The sequence below is a fragment of the Hordeum vulgare genome, chromosome 3H (genome assembly GCF_904849725.1).
Source record: "Hordeum vulgare subsp. vulgare chromosome 3H, MorexV3_pseudomolecules_assembly, whole genome shotgun sequence".
NCBI lineage: Eukaryota > Viridiplantae > Streptophyta > Magnoliopsida > Poales > Poaceae > Hordeum > Hordeum vulgare.
This window is the reverse complement of record NC_058520.1, coordinates 294,092,132-294,119,473: the sequence shown is the minus strand read 5'-3', so window position 1 is coordinate 294,119,473 and position 27,342 is coordinate 294,092,132. Positions and strand designations below refer to the sequence as shown.

General features: G+C 47.4%; 1 protein-coding gene across 4 annotated transcripts in view; it reads left to right on the top strand.

Moving 5' to 3' along the window:
- LOC123443680 (protein kinase and PP2C-like domain-containing protein) overlaps positions 1–26,512 on the top strand; it is a 40,960-nt gene extending 14,448 nt beyond the window's left edge. For 2 of the 4 annotated variants that reach the window (XM_045120173.1, XM_045120175.1), the window contains exons 3-12: positions 10,048–10,214; positions 11,558–11,625; positions 11,753–11,976; positions 13,025–13,076; positions 13,866–14,400; positions 14,475–14,544; positions 14,618–14,837; positions 14,919–15,023; positions 25,049–25,144; positions 26,037–26,512. In XM_045120173.1, the coding sequence (XP_044976108.1) occupies positions 10,048–10,214; positions 11,558–11,625; positions 11,753–11,976; positions 13,025–13,076; positions 13,866–14,400; positions 14,475–14,544; positions 14,618–14,837; positions 14,919–15,023; positions 25,049–25,144; positions 26,037–26,231 (1,732 nt within the window). In that variant the 3' untranslated portion in view covers positions 26,232–26,512. The remainder of the gene's footprint in view (positions 1–10,047; positions 10,215–11,557; positions 11,626–11,752; positions 11,977–13,024; positions 13,077–13,865; positions 14,401–14,474; positions 14,545–14,617; positions 14,838–14,918; positions 15,024–25,048; positions 25,145–26,036) is intronic. The other 2 variants (XM_045120174.1, XM_045120176.1) reach the window with 2 other exon arrangements.
- Positions 26,513–27,342: the final 830 nt, after the last annotated feature.

Below are 27,342 nucleotides of genomic sequence, written 5' to 3'. Positions count from 1 at the left end.
AGTTTTGGACCCTGAACTTGTCTTGGTTAAAACATGAAGGGTGCTTGCGGGAGCCGGCATATGGAAAATAGACAAATCATGGGTTCACTGAACCTGCTTCACTGAAGCTTGACTCGTGCTTGATCAGCCAGTTTAAACAACTAAGGCTTTTGCAAAAGCCTCTCTAGGGTAGCACTGGAGCCTTGCAAGCTCGTCCTACCCTGCCGCAACTCATTGAGCCAGCAAACTTTATGACTACAAGATATCTTGGGGGTACAGTTAGAGTTTTCAAGACTCATGATTACCCGCCGCGTCTTATTGAGCCGGCTCAATATTCTTCTCTGACCACATGAAGCATCATTACTTTGATGAAGACATAGCAAAACGCCTAGTAAGGTGGCTCATAATCTCAAAGGGGTGAGACTTCAGAGTCAATAAAGGTACGGTGTAAAATACTACTGTTTTCATCTCTAACCTATTACATGGCTCAGAAGGTCACCAAATTTTACATGACCCGGAATTGGATCTTCTGGATCAATCTCCATGGACAGTCTTCAAGTAACACCTTGTTCAAGCCGCCTCCGGGTTATCCCACGTCGAGCTTTCGACGTCTTGGATCTGTAAGTCGCCCATTGTCCAATTGCAATTGGTTAAGGCGTGGAACTCAGCCTCTTCTGTCAAGATGGTGGACGGGTCAGCATCAAAGTCAAAAAGGTGCTTACGGCGTCGCGGAGTCAGATCTGTGATTTCAAAAGAGGGAGGAGTGACACGTTTGTTGTTCTCATCATAAGCCGCCTGATACTTGGCTAAGTCAAGACTGGCTGCCAGTTGCGTCGCCGATAGGCGAGAATCCTTCACACAGCGATGATAATCCTCTTGAGTAAATTCTGACCCGTCGTCTTTATATTATAGAAACCCGACAGCTATCTCCTCCGGCTTAAGCTCTGGAGCGTAAGCCAAGCAACGGCTAAGGATGGTAATTACTCCTTTCCGGGCGGCTGATCTTTTTAGTTCTTCAATCTGCTCTGGCATTGTGGACAAGCACCCCAAATATACTTTATTGTCTTCACAAGCTCCTTCTCACCCATGACGGCCTTAATAGTCATCACGCCGCCAGCATAAAGTTGCTCTGTTAAAGTGTATATTGCTTTTAGCTTCAATACACAGTCATCATGGATATTGGCGGATCGAGGACCTGCAGCAAGGAAACACAATCATAAGTTCCCGATGTGTTTTAAAAACATTACTTTACAAATAAGGACAACGGCGAATACTTACCAAACACAACATTAACCATTTTGGAGATATGAAGTTTCAGCCCAGTCAGTTCCTGAACGGCGACTTTCATTTGTTCTTCAACTTGTTCGGTCCTTTTCAGCAAGGCGGCTCGCTCTGCCTCGGCTTTTTCTTCAAATTGTTTGTGATCCGCTTTCATTTTCTCCATATCAACCAGCGCAAGGCGGAGTTTTTCTTCAAACTTAGCTCGGGCATCTTGTTGCTGTGCTAAGCTTTGCTTCAAGCCGGACACGGTTGAGTCGGCCTGGATCAACGATTCCTACAAAAATCCAGATGTTTATGACAAGTTTCATGTAGATTGCAAGCAATATCCCTGATACTTGGGGGCTAATGTATGATTCAATTTTCCATGGCAATACCTTAAGCAAGACCCGGCTCATCTTCAAGAAGATGACCCGGCCCTTGGGGGCTACAGGTTGAAGCTTTTTTACAATTTCAACTACAGACCCGACTCATCTCCAAGAAGATGACCCGACCCTACAGCTTGAAGCTTTATTACAATTTAAACTAAATACCCGGCTCATCTTCAAAAAAGATGACCCGGCCCTTGGGGGCTACAGGTTGAAACTTTCTTATACATTTAAACTAAAGACCCGGCTCATCTTCACAGAAGATGACCCGGCCCTTGGGGGCTACAGGTTGAAATTTTCTTATACATTTACACCAAAGACCCGACTCATCTCCAAGAAGATGACCTGACCCTTGGGGGCTACAGGTTACAGTTGTCTACAAAGCTTGTCACAAAGCTCCGACTCATCATTACAAAGATGACTCGCCTTTTGGAGGGCTAATGGGATTACATGTAAAGGAGGATGACAGGTATCATACCTCATGTTTTTTTTTCATCATGTTGACCAGGCTTGTTTCCATGTCGTGACTCGCCGTTAGGCGACTCAAATAGCCAGAATGTAATTCGTCAAAGTCTAGCTTCTCAATATTGGGAAGCTTCGGCTTGGTCATGCCCTTCTCTATAAGGGTTGGGGTATCCTTGGGCATATGCTTGGTCAACACTGCGGATGCAGGTTCAGAATAGCCTGTTCCAGTAATAACGACTTGATCTGGGTCAGGTGTCATGTCTTCAGCCGCTTTTTGAGGGCTTGGGGGGTTGAGATTCTCAACAACTTCCTTCTGTGGCATCGGCGGCTCATCTTGAAAGTCGGGGAGATTGTCAGGAGCTTCGGCGTGAGTCTCAGCCGGCTCTTCCTGAGCTTCTGGAATGGAAGTACTTATTCCCATTTTCTCAGCCGCCTTGGGGTTAGATGATGACTCGCCGGTTTTCCTCTTTTTGGCTTGTGCCCTACAAGGGTGGTAGTTATGTTAAAATTGAAAGACTGGCGTCCAAAGAACATATTGGCAAGAGGGCTTACCCCTGGAGGCGGATTAAAGGAGGAAGAGCCGAAGCAGCTGAGTCGCCAGATGAAGGAGGTGAAACCTGTTAGACATAAGATTCAAAAGATTGAGTAAGTTGTGGGAATCGGCTGCACAGGAAAGAAGGACATTTAATATAAAACATACCTCGCTCTGTCGCTTGCGACCAACCGTTTTCTCGGGCAAGCCGGACAAGAGATCCCCAGAATGGCTTCGAGTGTGACGTTTTGGTGTATAACCCGCTTTCTTCAAAAGGAAATCGGGATCTAGATGAGCATCTGGGTGAGACAGGAGGACTTCTCTACAGACTCGCCTTGCCGGCTTGAGAAGAAGAATTTGAGTCGGAAGAAATGGAAATTACCTCGACGTCTTCATCTTGGCTCTCCATGTCATCACCCTATAAACGAAAACAACAACGTTTAAGTACGGACTGTGTTGGAATAAGAAGGACAAAAGCATTTACCTCCGAGTGTTCCTCTGCGGCCGGAGACTCGCCCATAACGAATGACTCTACTGTGGCGGCTTTGACCTTGGTTTTCTTCTTTGGAGCGGTTTTCGTCGGCACCTCTTGACGGCGGTTTTCGGCTTTCGTTTCCAGAAAGGGGAGTTCTTCTGATTAACATAATTAGAACCCGGGTCAGAAACAAGCTGAAAGTTATAAAAAAGCAAGACAGTTGAGTTGAATTATTTCACCTCTGGAGCCGGGTTGGAGGCAGAACGGCTTTAAACCAATCTTGGAGCAAGTCTCAAGTGGTTCGCCGCACAACTTCTTCACAATATTGTCAATGTCTTCCTTGTTAAGCATGACGTTGGAGAACCATTGCGGATGGTTTAAGTCGCCGTTGTATTCGCACATTAAGCCATTTCGGCGGCTCAAAGGCATTATCCGCCAGTCCACCTAGCAGCGGATCAAATCAACGTCGGTAAGGCCGTTGGCATGCAAGGCCCTAAGCTTCGCAAAGACAGGGGGGATTGAAACTTTTTCCTTATCAGTCAACTCCTCGGGCATCTTAAAGTCCATAGGCAGACGTTCCTGCCTAAAGCCTGGTAAGGGATTCTCAGTGGTTGGAGCAGTGTTGCGGCAATAAAACCAAGTCTCCCCCCAACCTTTGGGGTGACTGGGCAGAGCAGCAGCCGGGAAACCCGCATTCTCGTCGTCTCTGAATGTTGACCCCTCCGAGTTCTAGGCAGGGGCCGTCGGCGAACTCAGTTTGGCGGTTCAAATAAAAGAACTTCCTGAACAGCATCACGGTAGGCTCCATTTGCAAGTAGGCTTCACAGAATACTTGGAATTGGCAGAGGTTGCTGATGGAGTTTGGGCCTAAGCCTTGGGGATGGAGATTGAAAAAGTGCAGGGCATCTCTGAAGAATTTGAGCCGGGCGGTGAGAAGCCCCGCTCGATGTGGTCAGTAAAGACCACCACTTCCCCACTTGCGAGTTGTGGACGTCGCTCTCCTAAGGCGGGTCGCCAGCCGATTGCTTCCTGTGGTGCTAGAGTTCCCACCTTTACAAAATCCTCAAGGACGGTGTCGTTGATCTCTGATGGCAACCAATTACTTTTGGAGATGGTGCCCATGGCTGCAAACTCAAGAGACGGGGACAAAAATCTACATAAAGGCGATTGGCCGGTCGTAAGGATCTACAGAGTATTAACTTGCCAACAAGTGGCTGGGGAGACATGTAAACAAAAGTTATGACTCGCCGCAACCTAAGGACGGGTTACATTTTAAATCTCCCTTAGAAAGTTTCCTGGATCTGAGACAAACACATTTTCAACATGGTGCCAGAAATTATGGATCTACGGGTGGCTCTAAAAAGAACAATAATTCGCAATTTCAAGAACACTGAGGATATAGGAGCAGTGTAAAATCTGTGAGGTGGTCTTGCAAAGAAATAAAGGGAGCAACAAATCTTCTGCAAACTATTGATGGATCTGCCGCGGTCCTTTACTAAATTACGGGATTCAAGTAATGCCTATGAGGTTAATGGCGCGATGGACGGATGCTTGAAGAACTCCGGCGCAGCCCTAAGAACAAGGGTGATTTGTGAACCAGATCTACGAGGGAGAAGAAACTCAACTGATAAGTGCAGACGTTGGCGGAGGAAGCTTGTTGAGATCCGAGCGGAGTATCGCCCTGACTGATCCGGGCAGCGGCAGATCCGAAGTGGAAGCTCTGCGATGGCGGAGCGTTCGTAGCACGTGCTCGAGGAGGAAGAAGTGGAGCGACGATGTGGACGAAGGTGAGGGACCCCCCCCCCCCTCGCGACTATTTAAAGACCCGAGGCTGAAACTGAAACGGCAAGCGCGGGACTCAAGGAGGCGCATTAAAAACCGGAAATGATGTCGCCTGGATTTTCAGGGTGACAGGATAAGTCAAAAGATCCGTTGAGATGACGTCACTAAGATCCCTGAAATGATGGGGCAGATGACGTCATCCATAAGTGATCCGGTGATTTAGACGGAGCATGAAGATTGGCGGTCTGTCACTTTTTTAAGAAGTCAAGTCAGAGATTCCATGTGAGTCGCCATGGTCAAGAATAAAGGTTTATTGGCATGAATGAATTCAGGTCAATATGGGGCCTAATGTTGGGGATATTACCCGCTGTATGACCTGCCCTATTGGGCCGGGTCAGGTTCATGGCCACTCAACATTCATGATTCAAAGATGGGCTTAGACCCAGGATGTGGAAGGCGTAAGGTGATCTCCAGCAAAGAACCGACCGAGCCCGAGGGCCCAGATGGCGACTCCTGGCCCAATAAGAGGAAGACTCGCCGGGTAGTTTCCTTGTTTGAGAGACACGACGGCTTAGAGATATGTCAGGTCATGGCTTATGATGTGGCCTGGACTCTTGTAAACCTAGGGCCTCGACCTGTATATAAAGGCGAGTCTCTAGGATAGATAGATTAAGTTACAATCCATCGAGAGCTAGGTCAGGCGAGTTACGCACCTTGTAATCGATTCCACCATCAATATACACAAAGCAGGACGTAGGCTTTTACATCCATCGGAGGGGCAGAACCCCTTTGAGTCGCCACTTCTAAGTCCCGCCCGAGATGCAGTTCTCGCTTTCCAACAAGCGGACTGCCAAGGAGGCTTCGGACGCCATCGCCGCGGCACGCATCGACAACGATCGTGCTCGCAAGTCCACACTGCAGGCACTTCGTAAGGAGTGGGAGAGTCTGGCCTTCAAGCCAGGTGAGGACGTTGATGACTTTGCTCTCCGTCTCAACACTCTGCTGCAGAAGATGGTGAAGTTCGGCGATGCCACCTACATCGAGGAGAGAGCTATCGAGAAGCTTTTTCGGTGCATCCCAGAGAAGTACATGCAGATGGCTCGCTCGATCGAGTTTTTGCTGGACCTTTCCACGATGACGATCGAGGAGGCGATAGGCCGCCTCAAGGTTGTCGACACCGACGAGCCACAACCTCTCTCGGGGCCCATCACCACTGGCGGGAAGCTGCTCCTATCTCGGGAGCAGTGGGATGCCGGCCTCGATGACAGGAAGAAGGGGGAGCCTTCTTCCACGACGACGGCCGCAGGCGCGGCAAGCAGCGCAAGGCGCGAAGAGGCCCCCCGGGCAAGTCACAAGGACGTGCCGAAGGTGACGCCCACGGAGGCGCCAAGGACGACGCCGCTTGTAAGCCCAAGCCGACACAGGACAATAGTTGCCACAACTGTGTTCGGCTTGGCCATTGGGCCAATGAGTGTCGACAGCCACGACACGGCCCGGTTCACGTCGCACAGGGGGAGGAGGAGACGGCTCTGTTCATGGCGCATGCAAGCATCGAGCTACCTTCACTGACACCAGCCGCAAAGGCTCTCCTCCACCTCGACGAGCCAAAAGCGCACGCTCTTCTCGGTGATGGCTCCGGGATGGACAAGACTGTGGGTGGTGCCTCGATACCGGCACCACCCACCACATGACCGGTCGAAGGGAATTCTTCGCCGAGCTCGACTCTGACGCGCGAGGCTCCGTCAAGTTTGGGAATGCCTCTGTCGTGGAAATTAAGGGCTCGGCTCCGTCATCTTCGCCACCAAGACGGGAGAGCACCGGCTGCTCACCGGTGTCTACTACATCCCCGCGCTAAGGAACTCCATCATCAGCTTGGGACAGCTGGATGAGAACGGCTCACGCGTGCTGATTGAGCATGGGGTCCTTTGCATTTGGGATCACGAGCGTCGCCTTCTCGTCAAGGTACCCAGAGGTGAAAATCGACTCTGCGTCCTTGATGTGCAGGTGGCACAACCGGTCTGCCTCAGTGTCCGTCGGGACGACGAGGCGTGGCAATGGCATGAGCGCTTTGGGCACCTTCATTTCGAGGCGCTGAAGCGTCTAAGTGCCAAGGAGATCTGTGCGGCCCGGTGACACCAGCCACACCAGGAGGTCGACGCTACTTCCTGCTGCTCGTCGACGACCTCTCTCGCTACATGTGGGTGATGGTCCTAGGCAGCAAGGGAGAGGCGGCGGACGCCATCAGGTGCGCGCAGGTTGCTGCAGAGGCGGAGAGCGGCCGCAAACTGCGCGTGCTGCGCACTGACAACAGTGAATTCACGGCGGCTGAATTCGCGTCGTACTACGCTGATGAGGGCATCCAGCGCCACTACTCGGCGCTGTACAGCCCGCAGCAAAACGGCGTCGTCGAGCGGCGCAACCAGACGGTTGTGGGGATGGCTCGGGCTCTCCTCAAGCAGAGAGGGATGCCGGCTGTTTTCTGGGGAGAGGCGGTGCTGACGGCCGTCTACATCCTCAACCGCTCGCCTACTAAGGCACTCGACGGCAGGACGCCGTACGAGGCCTGGCATGGGTGGAAGCTCGTCTCCCACTTGCGGGTCTTTGGCTGCCTTGTGTTCGCCAACGAGCTCCGCCACATCGGCAAGCTCGACGATAGGAGTACTCCGGGAGTTTTCATCGGCTATGCGGAGGGCTCAAAGGCCTACCGCATCCTCGACCCAAAGACACAGCGTGTGCGCACGACGCGAGACGTCGTGTTCAACGAAGGGCGAGGGTGGAAATGGGACAAGGCGGTGGACGACGGCTCGACGCCGATGTATGACAACTTCATTGTCGAGTACGTCCACTTCAAGGAAGCCGGGGAGCAAGCAGCTCCTTTTCGCCGAGCACGTCTACCCCAACCCCCAAAACTCCATCGCCCCGGTGCCTGCTACGCCGATGGCACCAGAACCGGCGACGCCACATACTCCAGCCCGGCAGTCACCCCTCCGGGCTCGTCTTCATCAGCACCAGCTCACACCGAGCACAACCCGGTGAAGTTCACTTCCCCGCTCACTCACGACGAGGAGCGCATCGACGCGTATCATGGCGGCGAACTGCTGCAGTATTGTATGATGGATAATCTACTCGGCGACCAACCGGTGCCGGGATTGGTGCCACGCGACCTGGAGGCGCAGCTACAACTCGTGTGAGGACGGCGAACCTCGGTCCTTTGCAGAGGCCGAGAGAGACGCGGCATGGCGCGTCGCGATGCAGTTGGAGATGGATGTGGTCGCGCAGAACCGCACCTGGGAACTCGCTGACGTCCCTCGTGGTCACCGCGCAATCACCCTTAAGTGGGTGTTCAAGCTGAAGATGGATGGAGCCGGCGCCATCATCAAGCACAAGGCTCGCTTGGTGGCCCGAGGCTTCCTGCAGCAGGAAGGAGTCGACTTCGACGACGCTTTCGCTCCCGTGGCACGGATGGAGTCCGTGCGACTTATCCTTGCGCTAGCTGCCCAGGAGGGCTGGCGTGTCCATCACATGGATGTCAAGTCGGCATTCCTCAACGGCGTCTTGAAGGAGGAAGTCTACGTGCATCAGTCGCCGGGATTTGCGATCCCCGGCCAGGAGGGCAAGGTACTCCGCCTGCGTAAGGCTCTCTATGGCCTACGACAGACACCTAGGGCGTGGAGCGCCAAGTTGGACTCCACGCTAAAGAAGATGGGCTTCGAGCAAAGCCCGCATGAGGCGGCCGTCTACCGACGGGGCAGTGGAGGAAATGCCCTGCTGGTGGGCGTCTATGTTGACGACTTGGTGATCACCGGCATCAAGGATGCAGAGGTGGCGGCGTTCAAGGAAGAAATGAACGCCACCTTCCAGATGAGTGATCTGGGTCTCCTCTCCTTCTATTTAGGGATCGAGGTGCACCAGGATCACTCCGGGATCGCGCTTCCGCCTACGCCAAGCGCGTCGTTGAGCTAGCTGGGCTCACCGACTGCCACCCAACCCTCACTCCGATGGAGGAGAGGCTGAAACTGAGTCGCGACAGCACAACGGAGGAAGTGGACGCTACGCAGTACCGGCGCCTTGTGGGGAGCCTTCGCTACCTCGCCCACACACAGCCGGACTTAGCATTCTCCGTCGGCTATGTTAGTCGGTTCATGGAGCGACCGACGACGGAGCACCAGCAGGCAGTGAAGAGGATAATCCTCTACGTGGCGGGGACCCTCGACCACGGCCTCCACTACCCTAGGTGTCCGGGGCGGCACACTTTGTCGGGTACAACGACAGCGACCACGCCGGCGACATCGACACCAGCAAGAGCACGAGCGGGATCCTCTTTTTCCTCGGCAAGTGTCTCGTGAGCTGGCAGTCGGTCAAGCTGCAGGTGGTGGCCCTATCCAGCTGCGAGGCCGAGTACATAGCGGCCTCCACCGCCTGCACTCAGGCGCTCTGGCTCGCTCGACTGCTTGGTGATCTCCTCGTCCGAGACACCAGAACGGTGCAGCTCCTGGTGGACAGCAAATCCGCCCTGGCAAAGAACCCTGTTTTCCACGAACGGAGCAAGCACATCCGACTGAGGTATCACTTCATCCGAAGCTGTTTGGATAAAGGGAGCATCGAGGCGAGCTACATCAACACCACGGACCAGCTCGCAGACCTGCTTACCAAGCCTCCTGGGAGGATCAAGTTCCTCGAACTCTGCTCCAGGATCAGGATGATTCGACTCTCCCACAAGACGACGTACAAGACTCAGGGGGAGAATGATGGATAAGTCTCTCTACTAGGGTCTTTGTGGGGCTGCAACACATGGTCCTTGTGGCTGTTAGGATAGAATCCTTGACCACCAAGGACTGGTAGGTAGGATAGCATCTTAGACTAGCATCTTAGCAGCATCTTAGACTAGCATCTTAGCATATGCTTGGCTGGCTAGCAACCTATAAATATGTATCCCCAACCCCTCAGGTTGGCATGGCATTGTGTGAGAAATAAACCAACGAAAATTGTCCCAACTCTCCTAGTGTCATCTACAACTATCAATGCTCAGGCTGAAAGGTCTAACAAGTCAAATTGTCCCAACTCTCCTAGTGTCATCTACAACTATCAATGCTCAGGCTGAAAGGTCTAACACTATTAGCTGTTCTCTAATTTCTTGGATTAATTTGTGGATTTTAATTTATATGCAGTGAGCTGGATCATCCAGGGTTGGCAAAACTCATTGCAGCACATGCACGTCCTCCAAATTACTTGATGTTCTTTGAATTCTTTGAGCCTCCAAACTTAGCAGATAAGATACATGTTGAGGAGTGGAGCCCTTCTATCCAGCAAGTGGTCATGATTGCCAGCTATCTAGGTCCCAGTTTGTTGCAGTTATATTTTTCATTGAGTTTGTGTTTAACATATATTATGTTTTCAGCTGTTAGAATAAAGTGTATATCGTGGTTTGAGTTTTGTGCAGAACCAGTTTCTTAGAAGCTTGCATTACCTGCAATTATACCTTTTTGTACATTTCTGTAAACGATCACATGGGACTATGTTTTCTACACGTTAATTTTTTATGCATAGGATATGATCTCTTTTCTTGACTAGGGGGTATTTTTAGCAGTTTCATCTGTTAATTCTTATCCAAGGGTGAATACAACAATAATAACAACAAAGCCTTTCAGTCCCAAACAAGTTGGGGTAGGCTAGAGTTGAAATTCATAAGATATCGAAACCAAGTCATGGTTCTGGCACGTGGATAGCTAACTTCTACGCTCCCCTGTCCATGGCTAAATCTTTGTTGATATTCCAGTCCTTCAGATCTCACCATATCCAAGGGTGAATAAAATGACAAAAACAATTGGTAGCATTTATGTCCAAATAAGAGAACCTCATACTTTCACTTCCACTTCTTTTTGACCCTGGTAGTTTAGCATCTCCAACAGGCACCCAAAAACTGATCCGCACGTTAAAAGATTCGTTTTTGGGCGTCGGAGACAGAAAACAGCGCTCCAGCAGAAGCTCTAAAATAGAGCGCGCATAAAAAACGTCAGCGTCCGCGTTGTAAATTTTGAGCGCGCTGGCTTTCGGGCTGCATTATTGGGGCGCCGGATTGCGTGCACTGGACGCTCCAAGTGGGGCCGCCGGATTGGGCGTCGTGTTTGTGTGTCTGTTGGACAAAAAAGTTTTAGGATGCCGCGGGCCGCCGGATTGGGCGCCGTGTTTGTGTGCATCTGTTGAACAAAAAAGTTTTAGCGTGTCGCGCTATCGCTATTTTGGCGCTGTAAATAAAATTTAGAGGGCCGCGCTGCCGTGCGTCTGCTGGAGATGCTCTTAGGAACATTTTTACACATCAGTGTGCACACTGTACAATTTTAATTATGTACTAAAAATTTCTGTTATGATGCTTCAATAACAAGGCAAGTTCATGTTGTACCAAAGTTAAGCATGAACAGATTCGTTGTAATAGACTAAAACGGAAAATAGTGTTCTCACCATATAAAATACAAAGACAATGACTTGATCGACTAAGCAGTGAGGTTAATTATAGGAAGCACTGATACTTATCTATTTCAGAAATAGTAATGCATGGCTGAATTTTCTTTATTCTATCTAGGTAACATTATCTTGCTGGATCTAATTGGTGTTGGATGTCAGCTCTTCCAAAACACTTGAATTACCAATTTGACATTGCTTTACACTGTACTGTTACAGCAAAGACTCTCCAATACCTACAAATCTTCGGGATAGTACACAGAGATATAAAACCAGCAAATATTTTGGTATGTCCTTGCATTTTTCTTGTATCTATGTGTCAGACAGTTGTCAGACTGTTGAATTACATTCTTTGAGCACATAAGGGTTTTCTTATCCTTATTTAATGCATTGATTTTTTATAATTCTGTACAGCTAGATAAAGACCTCCTTCCACATCTCGCAGATTTTGGCTTGGCTATGTACCAGAAGGATATTAAAAGTGTTTCAGCTGTGAACTGGAAATCATCTGGCAAGCCTACCGGTGGTTTCTATAAAAAGAATATGGTTGGGACACTAATTTACATGGCACCAGAAATTTTGAGAAAGGGTCTACATACAGAAAAATCCGATGTTTATAGCTTTGCAATATCAATAAAGTAAGGCATTTCTCTTATGGAATGAATTTAAATTAGCCCTATCCAATTGTTCCTGTCATATAATTACAGTCCATACTACATTGCCTAGAAAAAAAATGAAAACTTTGTATGTCATTTATATCCTGTTGGCTGAATGCTTAAGACTACTCGTTTTATCCACAATTGAACATCTCAGAAGATTTTAGGTTAATGCAGATACCATATCTATATTGGAGGGAGTGCCATATCCCACATGAATCCATGTTGCATAGACAGTTGTACTTGACGTCATATATCGTGTCCAACACATGTTCGATATTGACGTTAGTGTGGCACCTCTGTAGCGTGTCAGTGGTGCTGCGTTCACATTGTGTTCAGTGGAATAATTGTTACTGAAAATTTATGTTATTTTCAGTACCATGTTTTCTTGCCGTTGTCAAAACAGATTGACTTTATATTCCATTTTTGTTTGGATATTAAAGTGATGGTATACACATGTCTAGTTGAGGTTTCTTGGGTTATACTGTATATGTTTATGCTCTATAATTTCGAGGAAACTAGGTAAATCACATGAAAACAGAATAAATCACAGTAACAATTAGTGACATTACAAAAACCATCGGTTTCAAAATCACGTTGCAAAAGATCTATTATGATGAAACAATATTTTTGTGTCTCCTGTTGTTCTCATATCTTGGCGCCCTAATTAGATCTATTTGGAGCCAAAATTTTACTCAATCTTGCATCTCTAAGGGCAGTGGCGGAGCTAGCAGAAGATCTCAGGGGGGCCAAACAAGAAACAATCTTACCCTCTAATTTTTTTCCTTCACTAATTAGGCTACGGCTGTGGGGGCAGTGGCCACCCCAGAACTGCACGTAGCTCCGTTGCTGTCTAAGGGGCTATTCTCATACTCCCCTACCTATTTTTTTTCCTTTCCCCCTTTTGTTTTCCATAACCACTGACCCATGTTTGCCATAGGAATTTGTTGTCATGTTTTAGGCAGAAAATGATATTTTTGTATTTTTAGATGTTACTCCCTGATTTCCCTTTAATTTTATCATTTTACAGCGAGCTTCTTACTGGTGTTGTGCCTTACACAGATCTGCGAGCTGAAGCACAGGTTCATTTTTGTTGCTTGTTCAACAGCTCTGCACTGTTGTGACTCATTTCATATACAGTCATGCTATGGACTATTTTGTGTTTTGTATGATTGCTTTGGCATTCTATCACATTAGATTATTATTTTTTGGTTTAGTTGATCTCTTCCTAATCTGACATGTAAAAGGCCAACCAGTATAGAACTCTTAAATATATGGAGTAAATCATATGGTAGATCCCTAAACTTGTTGTTTGGTCAAGTAAGTCCATAAACATGTAAATTGCACATTTTCGCCCAGCAGCTTGTTTATGTGGTTCTCGCAGTTCTGAAGCATGCCAGCCTGGCTAGTTTTGCTTCAATGGCAGGTTGATCCCATTCGGCATGGAGTTCATGTGCATTGCACATGCATCAGGCGAAGATCGATTAGTTCCATCCATCTTGAAAATTGAACTCTGGTGAAGCCGACTTCTCCATTAGTCATCCTCCCCTTCCACACGAAAACTAAGCATTAGTTAGCTTTTCCCACAACCCCCTTTGATTTGGCCCACTACTGGGCAAGGTCAGCATGTGATATACACAAAGGTTAGGCAGGCTTGGCTGCTTTTAAATCTGCGGTGGACAACTGAAAGAAGTTGCTGGGTGAAAATTCTATGGGCGGCTGTTTGAAGAGCATGCAATGCACATATCCATATGGATCTACTTGATATCATGCTAGTCTCTAGACCCACATCATAATTATAGTTATCTATAGCTAGCTAGGCTGAACATTTATGTTCTCTGCAAATAACAGCCCGCTCTATCTTTCTTTAGGCACACACCGTTCTTGAAATGACTTACACTGAACAGCAACTTACATCAGCTGTTGTTTCTCAAGGGTTGCGCCCTGCTCTAGCCCTTCTAGAGTCTGGCTCTCCACCAAGTCTCTTGTCACTTATTCAGCGCAGCTGGGATTCTGATCCTGAACGGAGACCATCATTTGGAGATATAATTGAAGAGTTAAATGTAATACAGAAGCATTTAGTTACATATTCTTGCCCTCTATCATCTGGTTCAATGGACATGAGTCAAAACAGCAAGGCAGAAGCACACCATTATCAAGAAGCATTAAACTGGTTTAAACAAGGGGAACTGTTAACAAAGAAAGCAAACAAATTAGACTACGCAGTGAATCCTTGGTCTGGTTCATTTGATCAGTCCTCTCTCTCCGTGTATCATCCAACTTTGAGCTGGGGATCTTTTGCAACATGTGGACGAAGAGAAACAATGGAAGATACTCATTTTATGCTTCCCTGCATGTCTGAAGAAAAAGACGTGCATTCCTTTGGCATTTTTGATGGACACAGAGGTTCAGTGTTTTTAAGTCTACGTTTTGATTTTTACTAGGTTTGCATTAGCATACATTACACAATATTCTTACAGGTGCGGCAGCTGCTGAGTTTTCTGTCCGAGCAGTTCCTGGATTTCTCAAGCAATTTGGACACACTGCCAGGTTCGGGTTGAATACAAACTATCTGAAATATTTTTTCTATTCTAATTTTTCATGGATTTGTTTTTCTGTGTAGCCCAATTGATGCCCTTTCAGAAGCATTTGTAAGGAGTGACACAGCATTTAGAGAAGAGTTAATTGTTCACCAAAAGTCAAAAAGGATAATCCAGAAGGACTGGCATCCTGGTTGCACGGCAGTGACAGCATTGATAGTGAGAAACAAACTTTTTGTAGCAAATGCTGGTGACTGCCGAGCAATTCTTAGCCGTGCTGGCAAACCATTTCCCATGACTAGGGTTAGCATCAATTTTCTTTTCTTTTCCCACAGTACAAATTAGCATATAAGGCAATTTCCTTTTTGTTTTGTTTTGATATAGGATCATATTGCTAGTTGCCCCAAGGAAAGAGAGCGTGTTGTAAAAGAAGGGGCTGAAGTCACATGGCAAATAGATACATGGCGAGTCGGTGCAGCTGCTCTTCAGGTGCTCACTTTGTTTTGCTTTTTCTCACGTGTACCGACTTGAGCACACCGAACTGACCAACCTTTTTGCATTTAGCAACAAATATCTTACTGTTTCTTAAAAAAAATTCATGTTTTTGTGGTATGTACTGCATTGCAGAAACGCATATTAAAACATATCTAAAGTTAATTTCCTCTTTGTAGGTTAAGTTAAGTATTCTGTGAGATCGAATATATAACATGATCAAAGAAAGGAACAAATCTTAATCTAATGCATGTTAAGTTCTAACTAACAAGGCATCTACAGCTACATTTTTTTTTGTCGAGACTCAAGATTATAGCTATCATGTCATGGCCGTACAGCCCAATAGGAGGCTCACCAAGGTTCAAGGCAATAGTTATTTAAAGATTATTGTCTCTATGATTTGGTAGATAAGTTCCTTTTCTTAGGTCTAATTTTAGCCATCCCTATAAAATATATTGCTTTCATATGTTATCAATGAAGCAGGAACTAAATAAATCTATTTCCGTCACAAAAAAAGAACCTATTTGCCAGTCTTTTCCTGCCTGCCTTTGGCACGTGGCTTCTGTCGAGCCCTTCGCCTCTTCGGTGCAGAGTCCACCTCGAGCAGGCTTAGGGCCATTAGCACACAAATGACTGGGTTAGGTCTTCAGGAAAACTAGTCCAGTACTCAGTTTGGATAAGAAGCGTGGTGAGGATTATCTGCATTGATATGTGGAAGACACATAGGATTAAAGGGAAGGTTTTGAAAGTTCAGTGTTCGTTTTACACTATTTTGATGTTTAAGAACACGGAGTGTACTGGGGGTAACTACTCAGAAGCTAGAAATTTTGAAAAGCATATTGAAATATGTTTTCAGTTTATGCACTGGAAATCATGGAGCCCCAGTGTATGGCAAATACACCTTTACTTTGCTTATAAAACCTTTGAATCCAATTTGACATAACAGATGAGCTACCTTTACCTTGCAAACTTCTTCCTAGAAAAGCTTTTCCAACTGTGACTTTGGTCATTTGGCTCCTATGCAAAATGTACACAATTCCTCTTACATTTTCTCATCTTCTGTTTCCAGTAGTTATTCATCACCTAGATCTTCACATTCAACATGGAAAGTATGTTTATTGAGAAAATGCAAAAGCCTTGCGTCTTGATGCATTGATAGAAAGAGTTTGTACAAGCACTAAGAAGGGCAACATCGGGTGAATTACAACATGAAACCTCTAATCACTAGACACCGCCCTCGCCGGGAGCAAAGCCGCTAGACCCCTCGCACCTGTTGAAGTGTATGTGTGGATTGCCTAGCCCTTTCCATCGGTTCGGGCTTTTGGTTGCGTTGTCTAGTGCATGAAGCTTATCATGGTATCAGAGTCCAAGGTCTTGAGTTCAAGTCTTTGTTCACTCCATCAGTTCAACCTTTTGGTTGCGTTGGCTAGTGCATGAAGTTTAATAGTGTTAGGAATAAGCAACTTGTATTCGCATGAGGCCATAGGCCGATATATATACATGTACAGGTGGTGGACTATATGCAGGAAACCCCTTATATATTGGGATCTATACCTAATAATAAAGCGGCTATTGCTTCCGTCGGAAAACCCACCGTGGCATTTTTATAAAAAAGCCCTTGTAATTTTTGTTATTCAACCCGCACTTCATCATTTATCTGCAACGCAAAAGGAAAAAAACGATTCGCTGCAAAAATTATACCCGTACGCATCGCCTCCTCTCGTCGACCCTGGGCCATCCTGGCATGTGCCCAGGCCGCCGCCGCACCACTCGCCGCCGCGGCCGACCTCAAGCGTCACCGCTGTCGATCTCAACCCACCCGCCTCCGCGGCCGTACCTCTCCCCGCTCACTGCCCCCGTTGCGGCGCTCGAGCGCATCGCATCGACCCTGGTCCACCCTGGCATGAGCCCAGGCCGGGCGGCGTGGCGGAGCGAAGTACTTGCAGGTAGAGGCGGGCCTCCATGGCTCACACGGGGAACTCCGAGGTTATGGCGTGGCAACGGCGACTCCTTATGGCCAGATAGAGACGTCTAACCCTTGTTCCCCTCATCGTATCCCCTCCTCCGGCAGGAATTCATCATCTGGTGAGATCCCTTCCCCATGCCTCCAACCGTGTGCCAAGCACCGGTAAGAAATTTTATTTTGTGTGGATTTGTTTGTTGATGAATGAATGTATTGAATGTAAGATTGTATTGTTATAGAGACAGAGAATGAAAAACCACCTTCAGTTTGTCATCTGGCCTCACATTCTCTACCCCATGAGTGAAATAAGATAACAGTCCATTGATCAATTCACGTAGCCTCTTTTGTTTTGCTTTGCTTGTCCTGCTCAATTTCTCATCATGGTGGAATTAACAATGGACGGATTGATTCCTCAACAAAATAGAATAGGACTGACTACATTAGTTAGTTAGCTTATTATTTTAATAAATCAAAATGATTATAAAAAAGATTAAAAGCGTGTGGTATTTTTTTTTCTCTCGTTGCAACGCACGGGCCCTTTTGCTAGTAAATACATAAGGGTACACGGCTATATAATATATACTCTAACACCCCCCCTCAAACTCATGGTGGATGAACAACACGGAGTTTGGAGAGATAGAAGCCATGCTGTGCTCTAGTCTGGGCCTTCGTCAGAAAATCCGCCAACTATAACTCGGAAGGCACATACTGAAGAGCAATAACCTGATCCTGCAAACCAGCACGCACATAGAAAGCATCAACACCAATATGCTTGGTGAGCTCATGCTTCACAGGATCGCGCGCAATGCTAATAGCACCTGTACTGTCAGAGAAGAGCAAAGTCGGTGTAGTGACAAAAACACGAAAATCCTGAAGTAACCACCGTAACCAAGTCACCTCTGCCATCAAAAGAGCCATCGCTCGCGACTCAGCCTCTGCACTCGAACGGGAAACTGCAATCTGTTTCTTCGTCTTCCAGGCAATGAGAGAACCACCAAAAAAACACAGTAAGCAGAAAGTGAACGGCGACCTGAAGGATCACTAGCCCACGTAGCATCCGAATAGGCCTGAAGCTGTAAAGAACTGGAGCGGGGAAAGAATAGACGGTGAGAGATCGTGCCCCGAAGATATCGAAGAACACGAAGGAGATGACTATAGTGAACCTTAGGTGGGAGCGGAGACGAACTGACTCAGAATATGAACCGGATAAGAGATATCCGGACGAGTGACAGATAGATAGACAAGACTGCCAACAAGATGACGATAACGCGTCGGGTCAGACAGGGGATCACCATCAGTATCCCGGAGGTGAACTTTGAGCTCCATGGGAGTCTCAACAGTGCGCTTGTCAGTAAGAGCAGCACGAGCAAGAAGATCCTGGATATACTTTTCCTGTGATATAAAAAAACCATCAGAGGTAGAAGAGACTTCAACCCTAAGAAAGTAGCGAAGAGGTCCAAGATCAGACATGAGAAACTGCTCACTAAGATGGGCCTTTACAAAGGCAATATACTCGGGATCATCCCCAGTGATGATCATGTTAGCAACATAGAGAAGAAGAAGAGTCCGACAACGAGGAGAAAGGTGAATAAACAATGCTGGATCATGAGCACTTGCTGAAAAACCAGCGGCAGTCACCACAGAGGCAAAACGCTCAAACCAGGCACGGGGGGCTTGCTTAAGGCCATAGAGAGAGCGACGAAGACGACATACCATGCCATCAGGAACAGAATACCCAAGTGGTGGATGCATGTACACCTCGTCACGCAGCTCACCATTAAGAAAGGCATTCTTAACATCAAGCTGAGATATAGACCAGTAGCGTGCAGAGGCCACGACAAGAAGTGTACGAACAGTGGTCATATGGGCCACAGGAGCAAAAGTCTCGTCGTAATCACGACCATGCTCCTGCTGAAAACCACGAGCCACAAGACGAGCTTTATAACGCTCAAGAGAACCATCAAAGCGAGTCTTAACCTTGTAGACCCACTTACAAGTGATGGGACGGACTCCGGGAGGAAGGGAAACAAGATCCCACGTACCAGTGCGTTCAAGAGCAGCAATCTCCTCTGCTAACGCAAACTGCCATTCAGGATGAACAACAGCCTGACGATAAGAAGTCGGTTCAAGAACAGCAGCACCAGCGGTGGGAAATCCAAAGCAATCAACAGGCGGACGAGGACGAGAACGCAAGCCATAGGTAGGCTGAGACGAGGATGACGACACATCCAGAGAGGCATCCACAGGACGTGAACGACGAGTGTAACACTGAGGAAAAGATGGAACAATGCAAGGAGGAATCGCCAAGGTAGAATCGGGGGGTGGCGACGAAGAAGTCACCGGAGATGAAGGTGCGGAATCTGGTGACATGCTAGGCGAGGAGGTCGTGGAAGATGGTGGCGGCAAATCGACAAGAGGTGGAGAAGCAGAGGGAGTGGAACGAATAGGCAAAGGCTCGATGGGAGTGATAGGTGTGTCAGGAAAAGTGAGGAAAGAGATATCCTCCAGTGAAAAGGTCGAGGAAGATGGGCGTGGGTAAAAGAGACGAGACTCATCGAAAGTCACATCCCGACAGATACGCATCCGACGACCGAGAGGATCCCAACAACAATAGCCCTTATGCTCATCACTATAGCCTAAGAAGACACACTCAACAGACTGAGCGGTCAGTTTGGTGTGTTCGCGAGGGGCAAGAAGAACATAGCAAACACAACCAAACAAACGAAGCATCGAATAATCGGGAGAACGATCAAAAAGACGCTCGAAAGGAACACCGCCCTGTAAAGCAGCGGAAGGTTGTAGATTGATGAGATAGGTGGAGGTGAAGACGGCCTCAGCCCAAAAATGAGGCGGGAGAGAGGCAGCAATCATCAATGCACGAGCCGTCTCAAGAAGATGACGATGCTTTCGCTCAGCCACGCCATTCTGAGCATGAGCACCAGGACAAGAGAATTGAGAGAGAGTCCCTTGCTCAGCAAGAACACCACGGAACATCTTAGAGATATACTCGCCAGCGGAGTTAGTACGAAACACACGAATGGGTGAAGAGAATTGAGTGTGAACCATGGCAACAAAACGCTTATAAATAGACGACACCTCACTACGAGAAGTCATGAAATAAAGCCATGTGTAACGAGAGAAGTCATCTATGAAAATAATATAGTATTTATGACCCCCTTTCGAAGCGAAGGGAGCCGGGCCCCATACATGAGAATGGACTAAATCAAAAGGACACTTAGACACTGACTCACTATGTGAATATGGTAACTGAATCTGCTTGCCAAGATGACAACCCTGACACTCTAAAGAGACATCTCCTGAGACAGACCCTAGAAGACCTCGACGAACTAAAGACGACAAACGAGAACCACACAGATGACCAAGTCGATGATGCCACTGTTGGAAGGAACCAGTAGCGGAGGCGACCGAAGCGAAGGAACTAGCGATAGTGGTGGCAGCGAAAGGAACATGAAGCCAGTCCAACTCCCAAAGACACTGAGAATCATGGCGGCGAGGGCCAGCCCCAATCAGAGTGTGCGTGCGATGGTCCTGGACAGAACAAGAGTCAACGTCAAGGATGACGTGATAACCAGAATCAGTAAGTTGACCAATAGAAAACAGATTCATGGTAAGTCGAGGAACATGAACAACATCAGGAACAGAATAAGGAGTGGTAAGATTGCCTCTACTAACGACAGAAAGAGGAGTACCATCAGCAGTGAGGACATGAACAGGAGAATCAAGCGATCAAAGAGAGGACAGAGTGAAAGAATGAGAAGACATATGAAAAGAAGCTCCAGAGTCCAAAACCCATGGGGATGTACCTGACTGTGTAGATGGTGGTTGCTCAGTGCGGGAAGCATCAGTCACAGAACCAGCAGTACCCGTCGAGGAAGAACCTGAAGCCGCGAGCAGACGCTTAAGTCTCAGAATATCCTGCTCAGTCAAAGCGATAGCTGAAGCTGTCGAGGTAGATGACACAGTCCCTGAAGATGATGACCATCATTGTTGCAGTAGCCGCAATGTGGACGGGGGCGACCTGAGCCTCCAGAAGGAGTGGGCTAGAGCGACGGAGCACTCGAGCGAGAAGGGGTTGGTGCAGCAGGTGGCGTAGAAGGAGCCCGAGGAGGGAACCTCCAGCAAACTAGCACCACGTAAGCGCCTCCATGAGAGAAATACGGCCACGAGCAAACAACTGAGCACGCCGGGGCTCAAACTCCTTACGGAGCCGAGACAGGAACTCGTAGACGCGATGAAACTCCAAATTGGCCTGGACAGCCTGGCAACAGGGGCAAGTATGACAACCAGCACCGGGGAGAGAATCAAGCTGGCGCCAGATAGCAGAACTCTGTGCATAGAAGTCATCGACAGTAGAGTCACCCTGCTGAAGAGCATGCTCCTGACGAACCACATAGAGGTATAAGGCATCACCAGAGGGCTCATAGCGCTGACGAAGGCGGGTCCACATCTCAAATACAGTAGGAAGGCCCAGAAACTCAGAAGCAAACTGAGGCAGAACACTAGCAGTGAGAACAGCTGCAGCACGAGCATCATCATCAAGCCACTGGGTGTAAACAGACAGAGGACCATGATACACCTGAAGAGCCTCATAAGTCAAAACCTTCTCATCATAAGCACGGATAGCGGCCTCATCAACAACCTTAGCTGCATCCTTCGCAGCCTGAATAGCATCCACAGGAAGAGCCGGAGGGATCGGTGGAGTGGGAGCCACAGAAGGAACCGGACGTGGAGGACAACAGACCTCGCCAGAAAGAACACCCCAGAGACGGATGCCATGCATGTGAATGCGCATGAGGCCAATGAACTCGGTGTAGTTAGTACCATCGAAGATCACCGGACAACGAGGGACAACAACATAGCCCGATGCAGTAGACATTTTTTTTAATAGATCACGAGAACCAGCAGAATCGAGCGAGGCGGCGGCTGGAGGCCGGTATGGCGGTGGATCTGGAGCGGGGCCTGCAGCTGGCGTCGAGATCGAGCGGGACCTGCAGAGTCTCCGAGCAGGACTGGCAGCGGGCGTCGATCCGGTAGCTCGAGCGGGACCTGCAACCGCGAGAGTAGCAGGGCCTGGCGAGATTGAGGATCGACGGATGCGGATGCGGATCGGATCAGATCGGGAGCAGCCTCGTTCCAGCGGAACGAGCGGGACCAGGCGGGACTGGCTCAGATCGGGAGCAGCCTCGTTCCAGCGGAACTGAAAAGGATCGAGATGGACCTAGAGGGGGGGGGTGAATAGGTATAGTTCCAAATTTTAATAATTACTTAGCAATTTTAGGCAAAGGTGCGGAATATGAGCGTAGGCCTAATAATTGCTATGACAAGGAGTAAGCTATTTAGAGTGAAGTAAGGCAACCGGTAAACAATAATCAAATACAAGTACGTAATAAGGATTAACACAAGTAGAGAGTTAGGGTTAGGAATAACCGAAACTCCAAGAGAGACGAGGATGTATCCCGATGTTCACTTCCTTGGCGGGAAGCTACGTCACCGTTAGAGGGGCGGATGTTACCACGAAGGCACACCAACGCCACGAAGGCTCACCCTATTCTCCCTTTGAGATAACTCCACGAAGGCGTTTCTCAACCACTAGTGGTAAGCCTTGAGGTGGCTTCCAAACCTTTACAAACTTTCCGGGGGAAATCACAATGGTTTGATTCCTCTCCGAAGACTCCTACCATCTAGGAGTCTCCAACCTCCAAGAGTAACAAGATCGCGGGGATTGCTCAAAACTTGCTCAAATCACAAATCACTTTGGTGGAGAGGAGAAGGAGACGATCTATCTTTTGATTGGAACAACACTCAAAGGGACTCACAAGTGCTCTTGGGATCTAAGATTGAGTGTAGACAAGAGTGAGTGAGAAGAAAGGTGTTCTTGTATGTGTTCTAGCTGTGTTGGACACCCTCTCACGAAGTGGGAGGGGGTATATATATAGTGGGGAGAGTAAAACACCCGTTGGGGACACTTTAAGTCACACAGGGGTCGGACATCCGGCAGTTCACGGATGTCCGGGCGTCCACAAGGAGTCGGACGTCCGAGGGCTGTAAATATATCTGGAACCACTGTGGAGTTGAACAGGGACCGGACGTCCGGAGAAGGCCGGAAGTCCGAGTTATTCGACTCAAACTTCTCTGGTGCAAGATTCCGGATTTCCGAAAGGGGACGGACGCCCGGAGGGAGCCGGAAGTCCGAGTTATACGGCTCAAGTTCTTCTGGTGCAGAGCTCCGGATTTCCGAAGCTGGTCGGTCGACCGGCCCTCGGACGTCCGGAGGGAGCCGGATGTCCGAGTTATATGGCTCTGATCTCTCTGGTATACGATTCCGGATTTCCGAAGCAGGTCGGACGTCCGACCCTCGGACGTCCGGAGGAGGCCGGATGTCCGAGGCATTAGTTCTGTTTTGAGATAAGAGCAGAGTAGTGAAGATGTGGTATGAGCAGAAAAGTAGAGATGTAGTATGAGCAAATTCATCGCAAAACCTGTGATCCCCTCTTAATAGTGCGGGATCCCTATACTCAAGAATAGTAAATTTAAAGGATAGTCTACATCATCTTTTCTCAATCCCGAGCCTTCTTGACATATAAGTCCCGATCTTCTCAGACCACCTTGGCACATAATTCTCAATCTACTAAAGTACTTGCCATCCTGAGATACACTCAACAAATAGGATTAGTTTCCTACGTATGTGTTGCCATTAACACCTCAGAACGAGCGGGACCATGCAGGACCGGCTCAGATCGAGAGCAGCCTCGTTCCAGCGGAACGAGCGGACCAGGCGGGACTGGCGGGATCAGCGGCTTCCAGCGGGACGATTGGAGCGGGAGACACCAGATGCAGCAGCGACACGAGACAAGCCCTCGGCAGCAGCAGGAGGAGATCGCAGCAGCAGCAGGAGACGAACGGCGGCTGCGTGGAGATGAGATTGGATCGGAGGACGAGTTGCGCGTGCGAGGAAAAAAAACCTAATGCTCTAATACTATGTTAGGAATTAGCAACTTGTATTCTCATGAGGCCATAGGCCGATATATATACATGTACAGGTGGTCGACTATATGCAGGAAACCCCTTATATATTGGGATAAATACAAAAGGGTACATGGCTATATAATATATACTCTAACAAATAGCACCCGCTGTCACCCATTGATGGCTTCCGTCTTGATCGCGTAAAATAGATGAGCTAAGCTGAGTTGACCGTCGACGAAGATGATTGTGTTGCGATGCTTCGAGATGCACCAAGCCGCCAACATTATGGTGGAGGACGTGCCTTTCCGGACCGAGACGTGGAATGAGGGACAACTTTGTTTCTGCAACGAGAAAGAACAGCCCGTTAGGAGATGGGCCATTGTCTCCGACTGGTCGCAGACTCAACACCTGAGCTGCTTGGTAGTCTAGCAACAGTCCTGGCAAGCAAGCCAGACGAAGAACTTGACTCGAGGGGCATGTGATGCCCCGAGTTTGAAATGGGGAAATTTGGGGATGAATTGCTAGGGTTGGTGGGGTTTTGGGGCAGGTAGATCGGCATAGAGGAAGAAGGGGATGCGCTAAAGGTACTTAGTCTAATTTATCATCTCATTTCTTACTCATTCACGGACGGATCAGCAATATATAGTCAGTACAGGTAATTAATCAGCTGAGATGAGTTCCTGGTTTGTCCCATTTGCTATTATGTATAGAGTGTTTACTAATGAACGCCAACCTAAGGCCCCAGCCTCGGTGACAACCTGCTGGCCAGCGTTTTCGCCACCAACTTGGCGAAGATGTAGATGAGGCTGATCAGGCGGTAGTCCCTAAGGACCGAGGCATCTGATCTCTTTGGCAGAAGATCAGCAGGGCCTGATTCAGTCCCTCAAACCCCCGCCCAGACAGATTTATTTATTTTGAAAATCATCTACAGATTTATCAATGTGGTTAATTGCGTCAAAATCATTTCTTATCCTATTATGCTGATAAATGATGCTTCAGGACTGTTGTAGTCTTGTAGAAAAATTTACAGAATAAATTGTAATTTGCAGAAAGTAATGTCTCTTCTTGACAGGTTACAAGGTCAATTGGCGATGACGATCTCAAGCCAGCAGTGACAGCATTGCCTGAGATAATTGAAACTGATTTATCAGCTGATGACGAGTTCCTGGTTTGTCCCATTAGCCTTACTTATGTTGCTGTGTTCGGTTTGCTATCCTACATCAATGTGATATATCTTTGTAATACATTAAACTCTATACGTGTACTACACAATTATATCATGTGCTTATTAGTTCATTGATGTCTATTTCTTCATTATATCAGCTTGAAGTACTTGCTTTGGTATGGTGTTTCTCTCATGCGCTAGTTACAAATGCTTAGCAATATATAATTGTAAATTGTAAAATATGAATCGAGTGTTTATACTCGGCACACTCTTAAATGAATTAAAATACTCCCTCTGATCCGAATTATTGTATAGAGGATGCGTCAACTAATTCAGATCGAAAACTTCTGTTGTCATCTTTTTTCCTGAATGAAGAAGACCAGGGACAGGTAAATTACAGGCGTAAATTTACTACCGGTGTGAAACTCTGGGGCGCTCCCAAGGAGCCCAAGCAAAGATAATACTCCTGTGTCGCTGATTTAGTACAACTTTGTACTAAAGTTGTACACCCTCCGTCCTAAAATAAGTGTCTCAAGTTTAGTACAACTTTTTACTAAAGCTAGTACATGCTTGAGACACTTATTTTGGGACGGAGGGAGTATTAAATCAGAGACACTTATTTTGGGACGAAGGGAGTATGTTTGGGGAAATATCATGGATACGACAATTTAAAAAATTATGGATATGATGATTCTAATATGTAAATTCTGTTCCTGAGTTGCATGAAGCCATGAACAAAATGTTGCATGTATTACTTATATAAGGTCTTTTAAAAATTAATTATATACTCGTGAACCTTGATGAGAAATATCTAGTGTGGGTGCTAGCAAGTTCCAATGAATGTAGTGGAATATAGCATCAAGGATTCATCGGTAATTTGTTTGATGTGCTGTAGGTCATGGCTAGTGACGGACTCTGGGATGTGGTAGGCAACAAGGACGTTCTTTCCATCATCAAGGACACAGTGAAAGAGCCTGGAATGTGCTCCAAGAGGCTGGCTACTGAGGCCGCAGCGCGGGGCAGCAAAGATAACATCACTGTTATCGTTGTCTTCCTTCACTCCGTCTCCACAGCAGAAAGAATATACTAGCCACCACCATTCTACCAAGTGCTCCCTCTGTACCTAAATAATTGTAATTGGAAAAAACTAGTACAGATGGAGTACATTCTATGACCCATACGCACATTCATATACGGGTACAAATTAATCATGCTGTACTGGACCAGAAGGAACAAATGATGTTAAGACCGTGGAATTTATTTCTTCCAAGTATTTTGCAGTTCCATTGTAATAATATTTGTATACCGTGCATACAAGCTAGGGCCTGTTTGGAATACATGATATACAAAACACAGGAATTATCAGCCAAAGCTCAAGGGGTGACTCTTAACTTTGGTAGCTTTTTGAGCAATATATTCAGGTGGGGATCTTGTTTCAACCAAAAAAAAAAGGAAAACACAGGAATTAGAAGTGTTTTGGTACATAGGGAGTAGAATCCACAGAAATCGGAAAGCAGGAATTGTATAACATACTCCCTGTCTGAAAATGTAAGATGTATTTGAGCATGCTGATCGTATTCATAAAGATCTTAATTGTGACAAGGATGGTTGGCTTCTTGACAAAGGGAAATCCATGCTCAGCTAGAAGGAGCAACATATACAGGAGGATGTACCAAAAGACAGTTTCTCAGCAGATTACTCCTTTTTCTTTTTGTGAATACACCAGATTACTCCTTCAGTTGAGTGGATGTCAATTGTTGTTCACGTAGTGATGGCTTATTGTCGATTGGTGTTCTGGTGAGTGCAGTTTAATTCACGAGGCAGGCAAGTTATGTCATGGCAATCCAGATCATTGTTGTTTGATCTACAACAGGATTTAGCAAGACTTTGCTGTGGCCAGAAACGGTGACTGGCAAAATAAAATGAAAAAGAACGGTGGCTGGCAAAATAAAATGAAAAAGAACGGTGGCTGGCAAAATAAAATGAAAAAGAACGGTAACGGTGGCTGGGCAATCTCACTTTGCTGGTGGTTGTTTCAGCTTAGTACTTTCTCCGCATGGGTTATCTTACGTCAAACTTATATTGCATTGATTCTACATTGGAATAGTTCATATTGTTTATCCTGAAGTTCCATATGATGCTCGCATAAATTGCCGGCTCACGTTGTGGATTAGACGTCAGAAAACAGAAAAGATATGCAC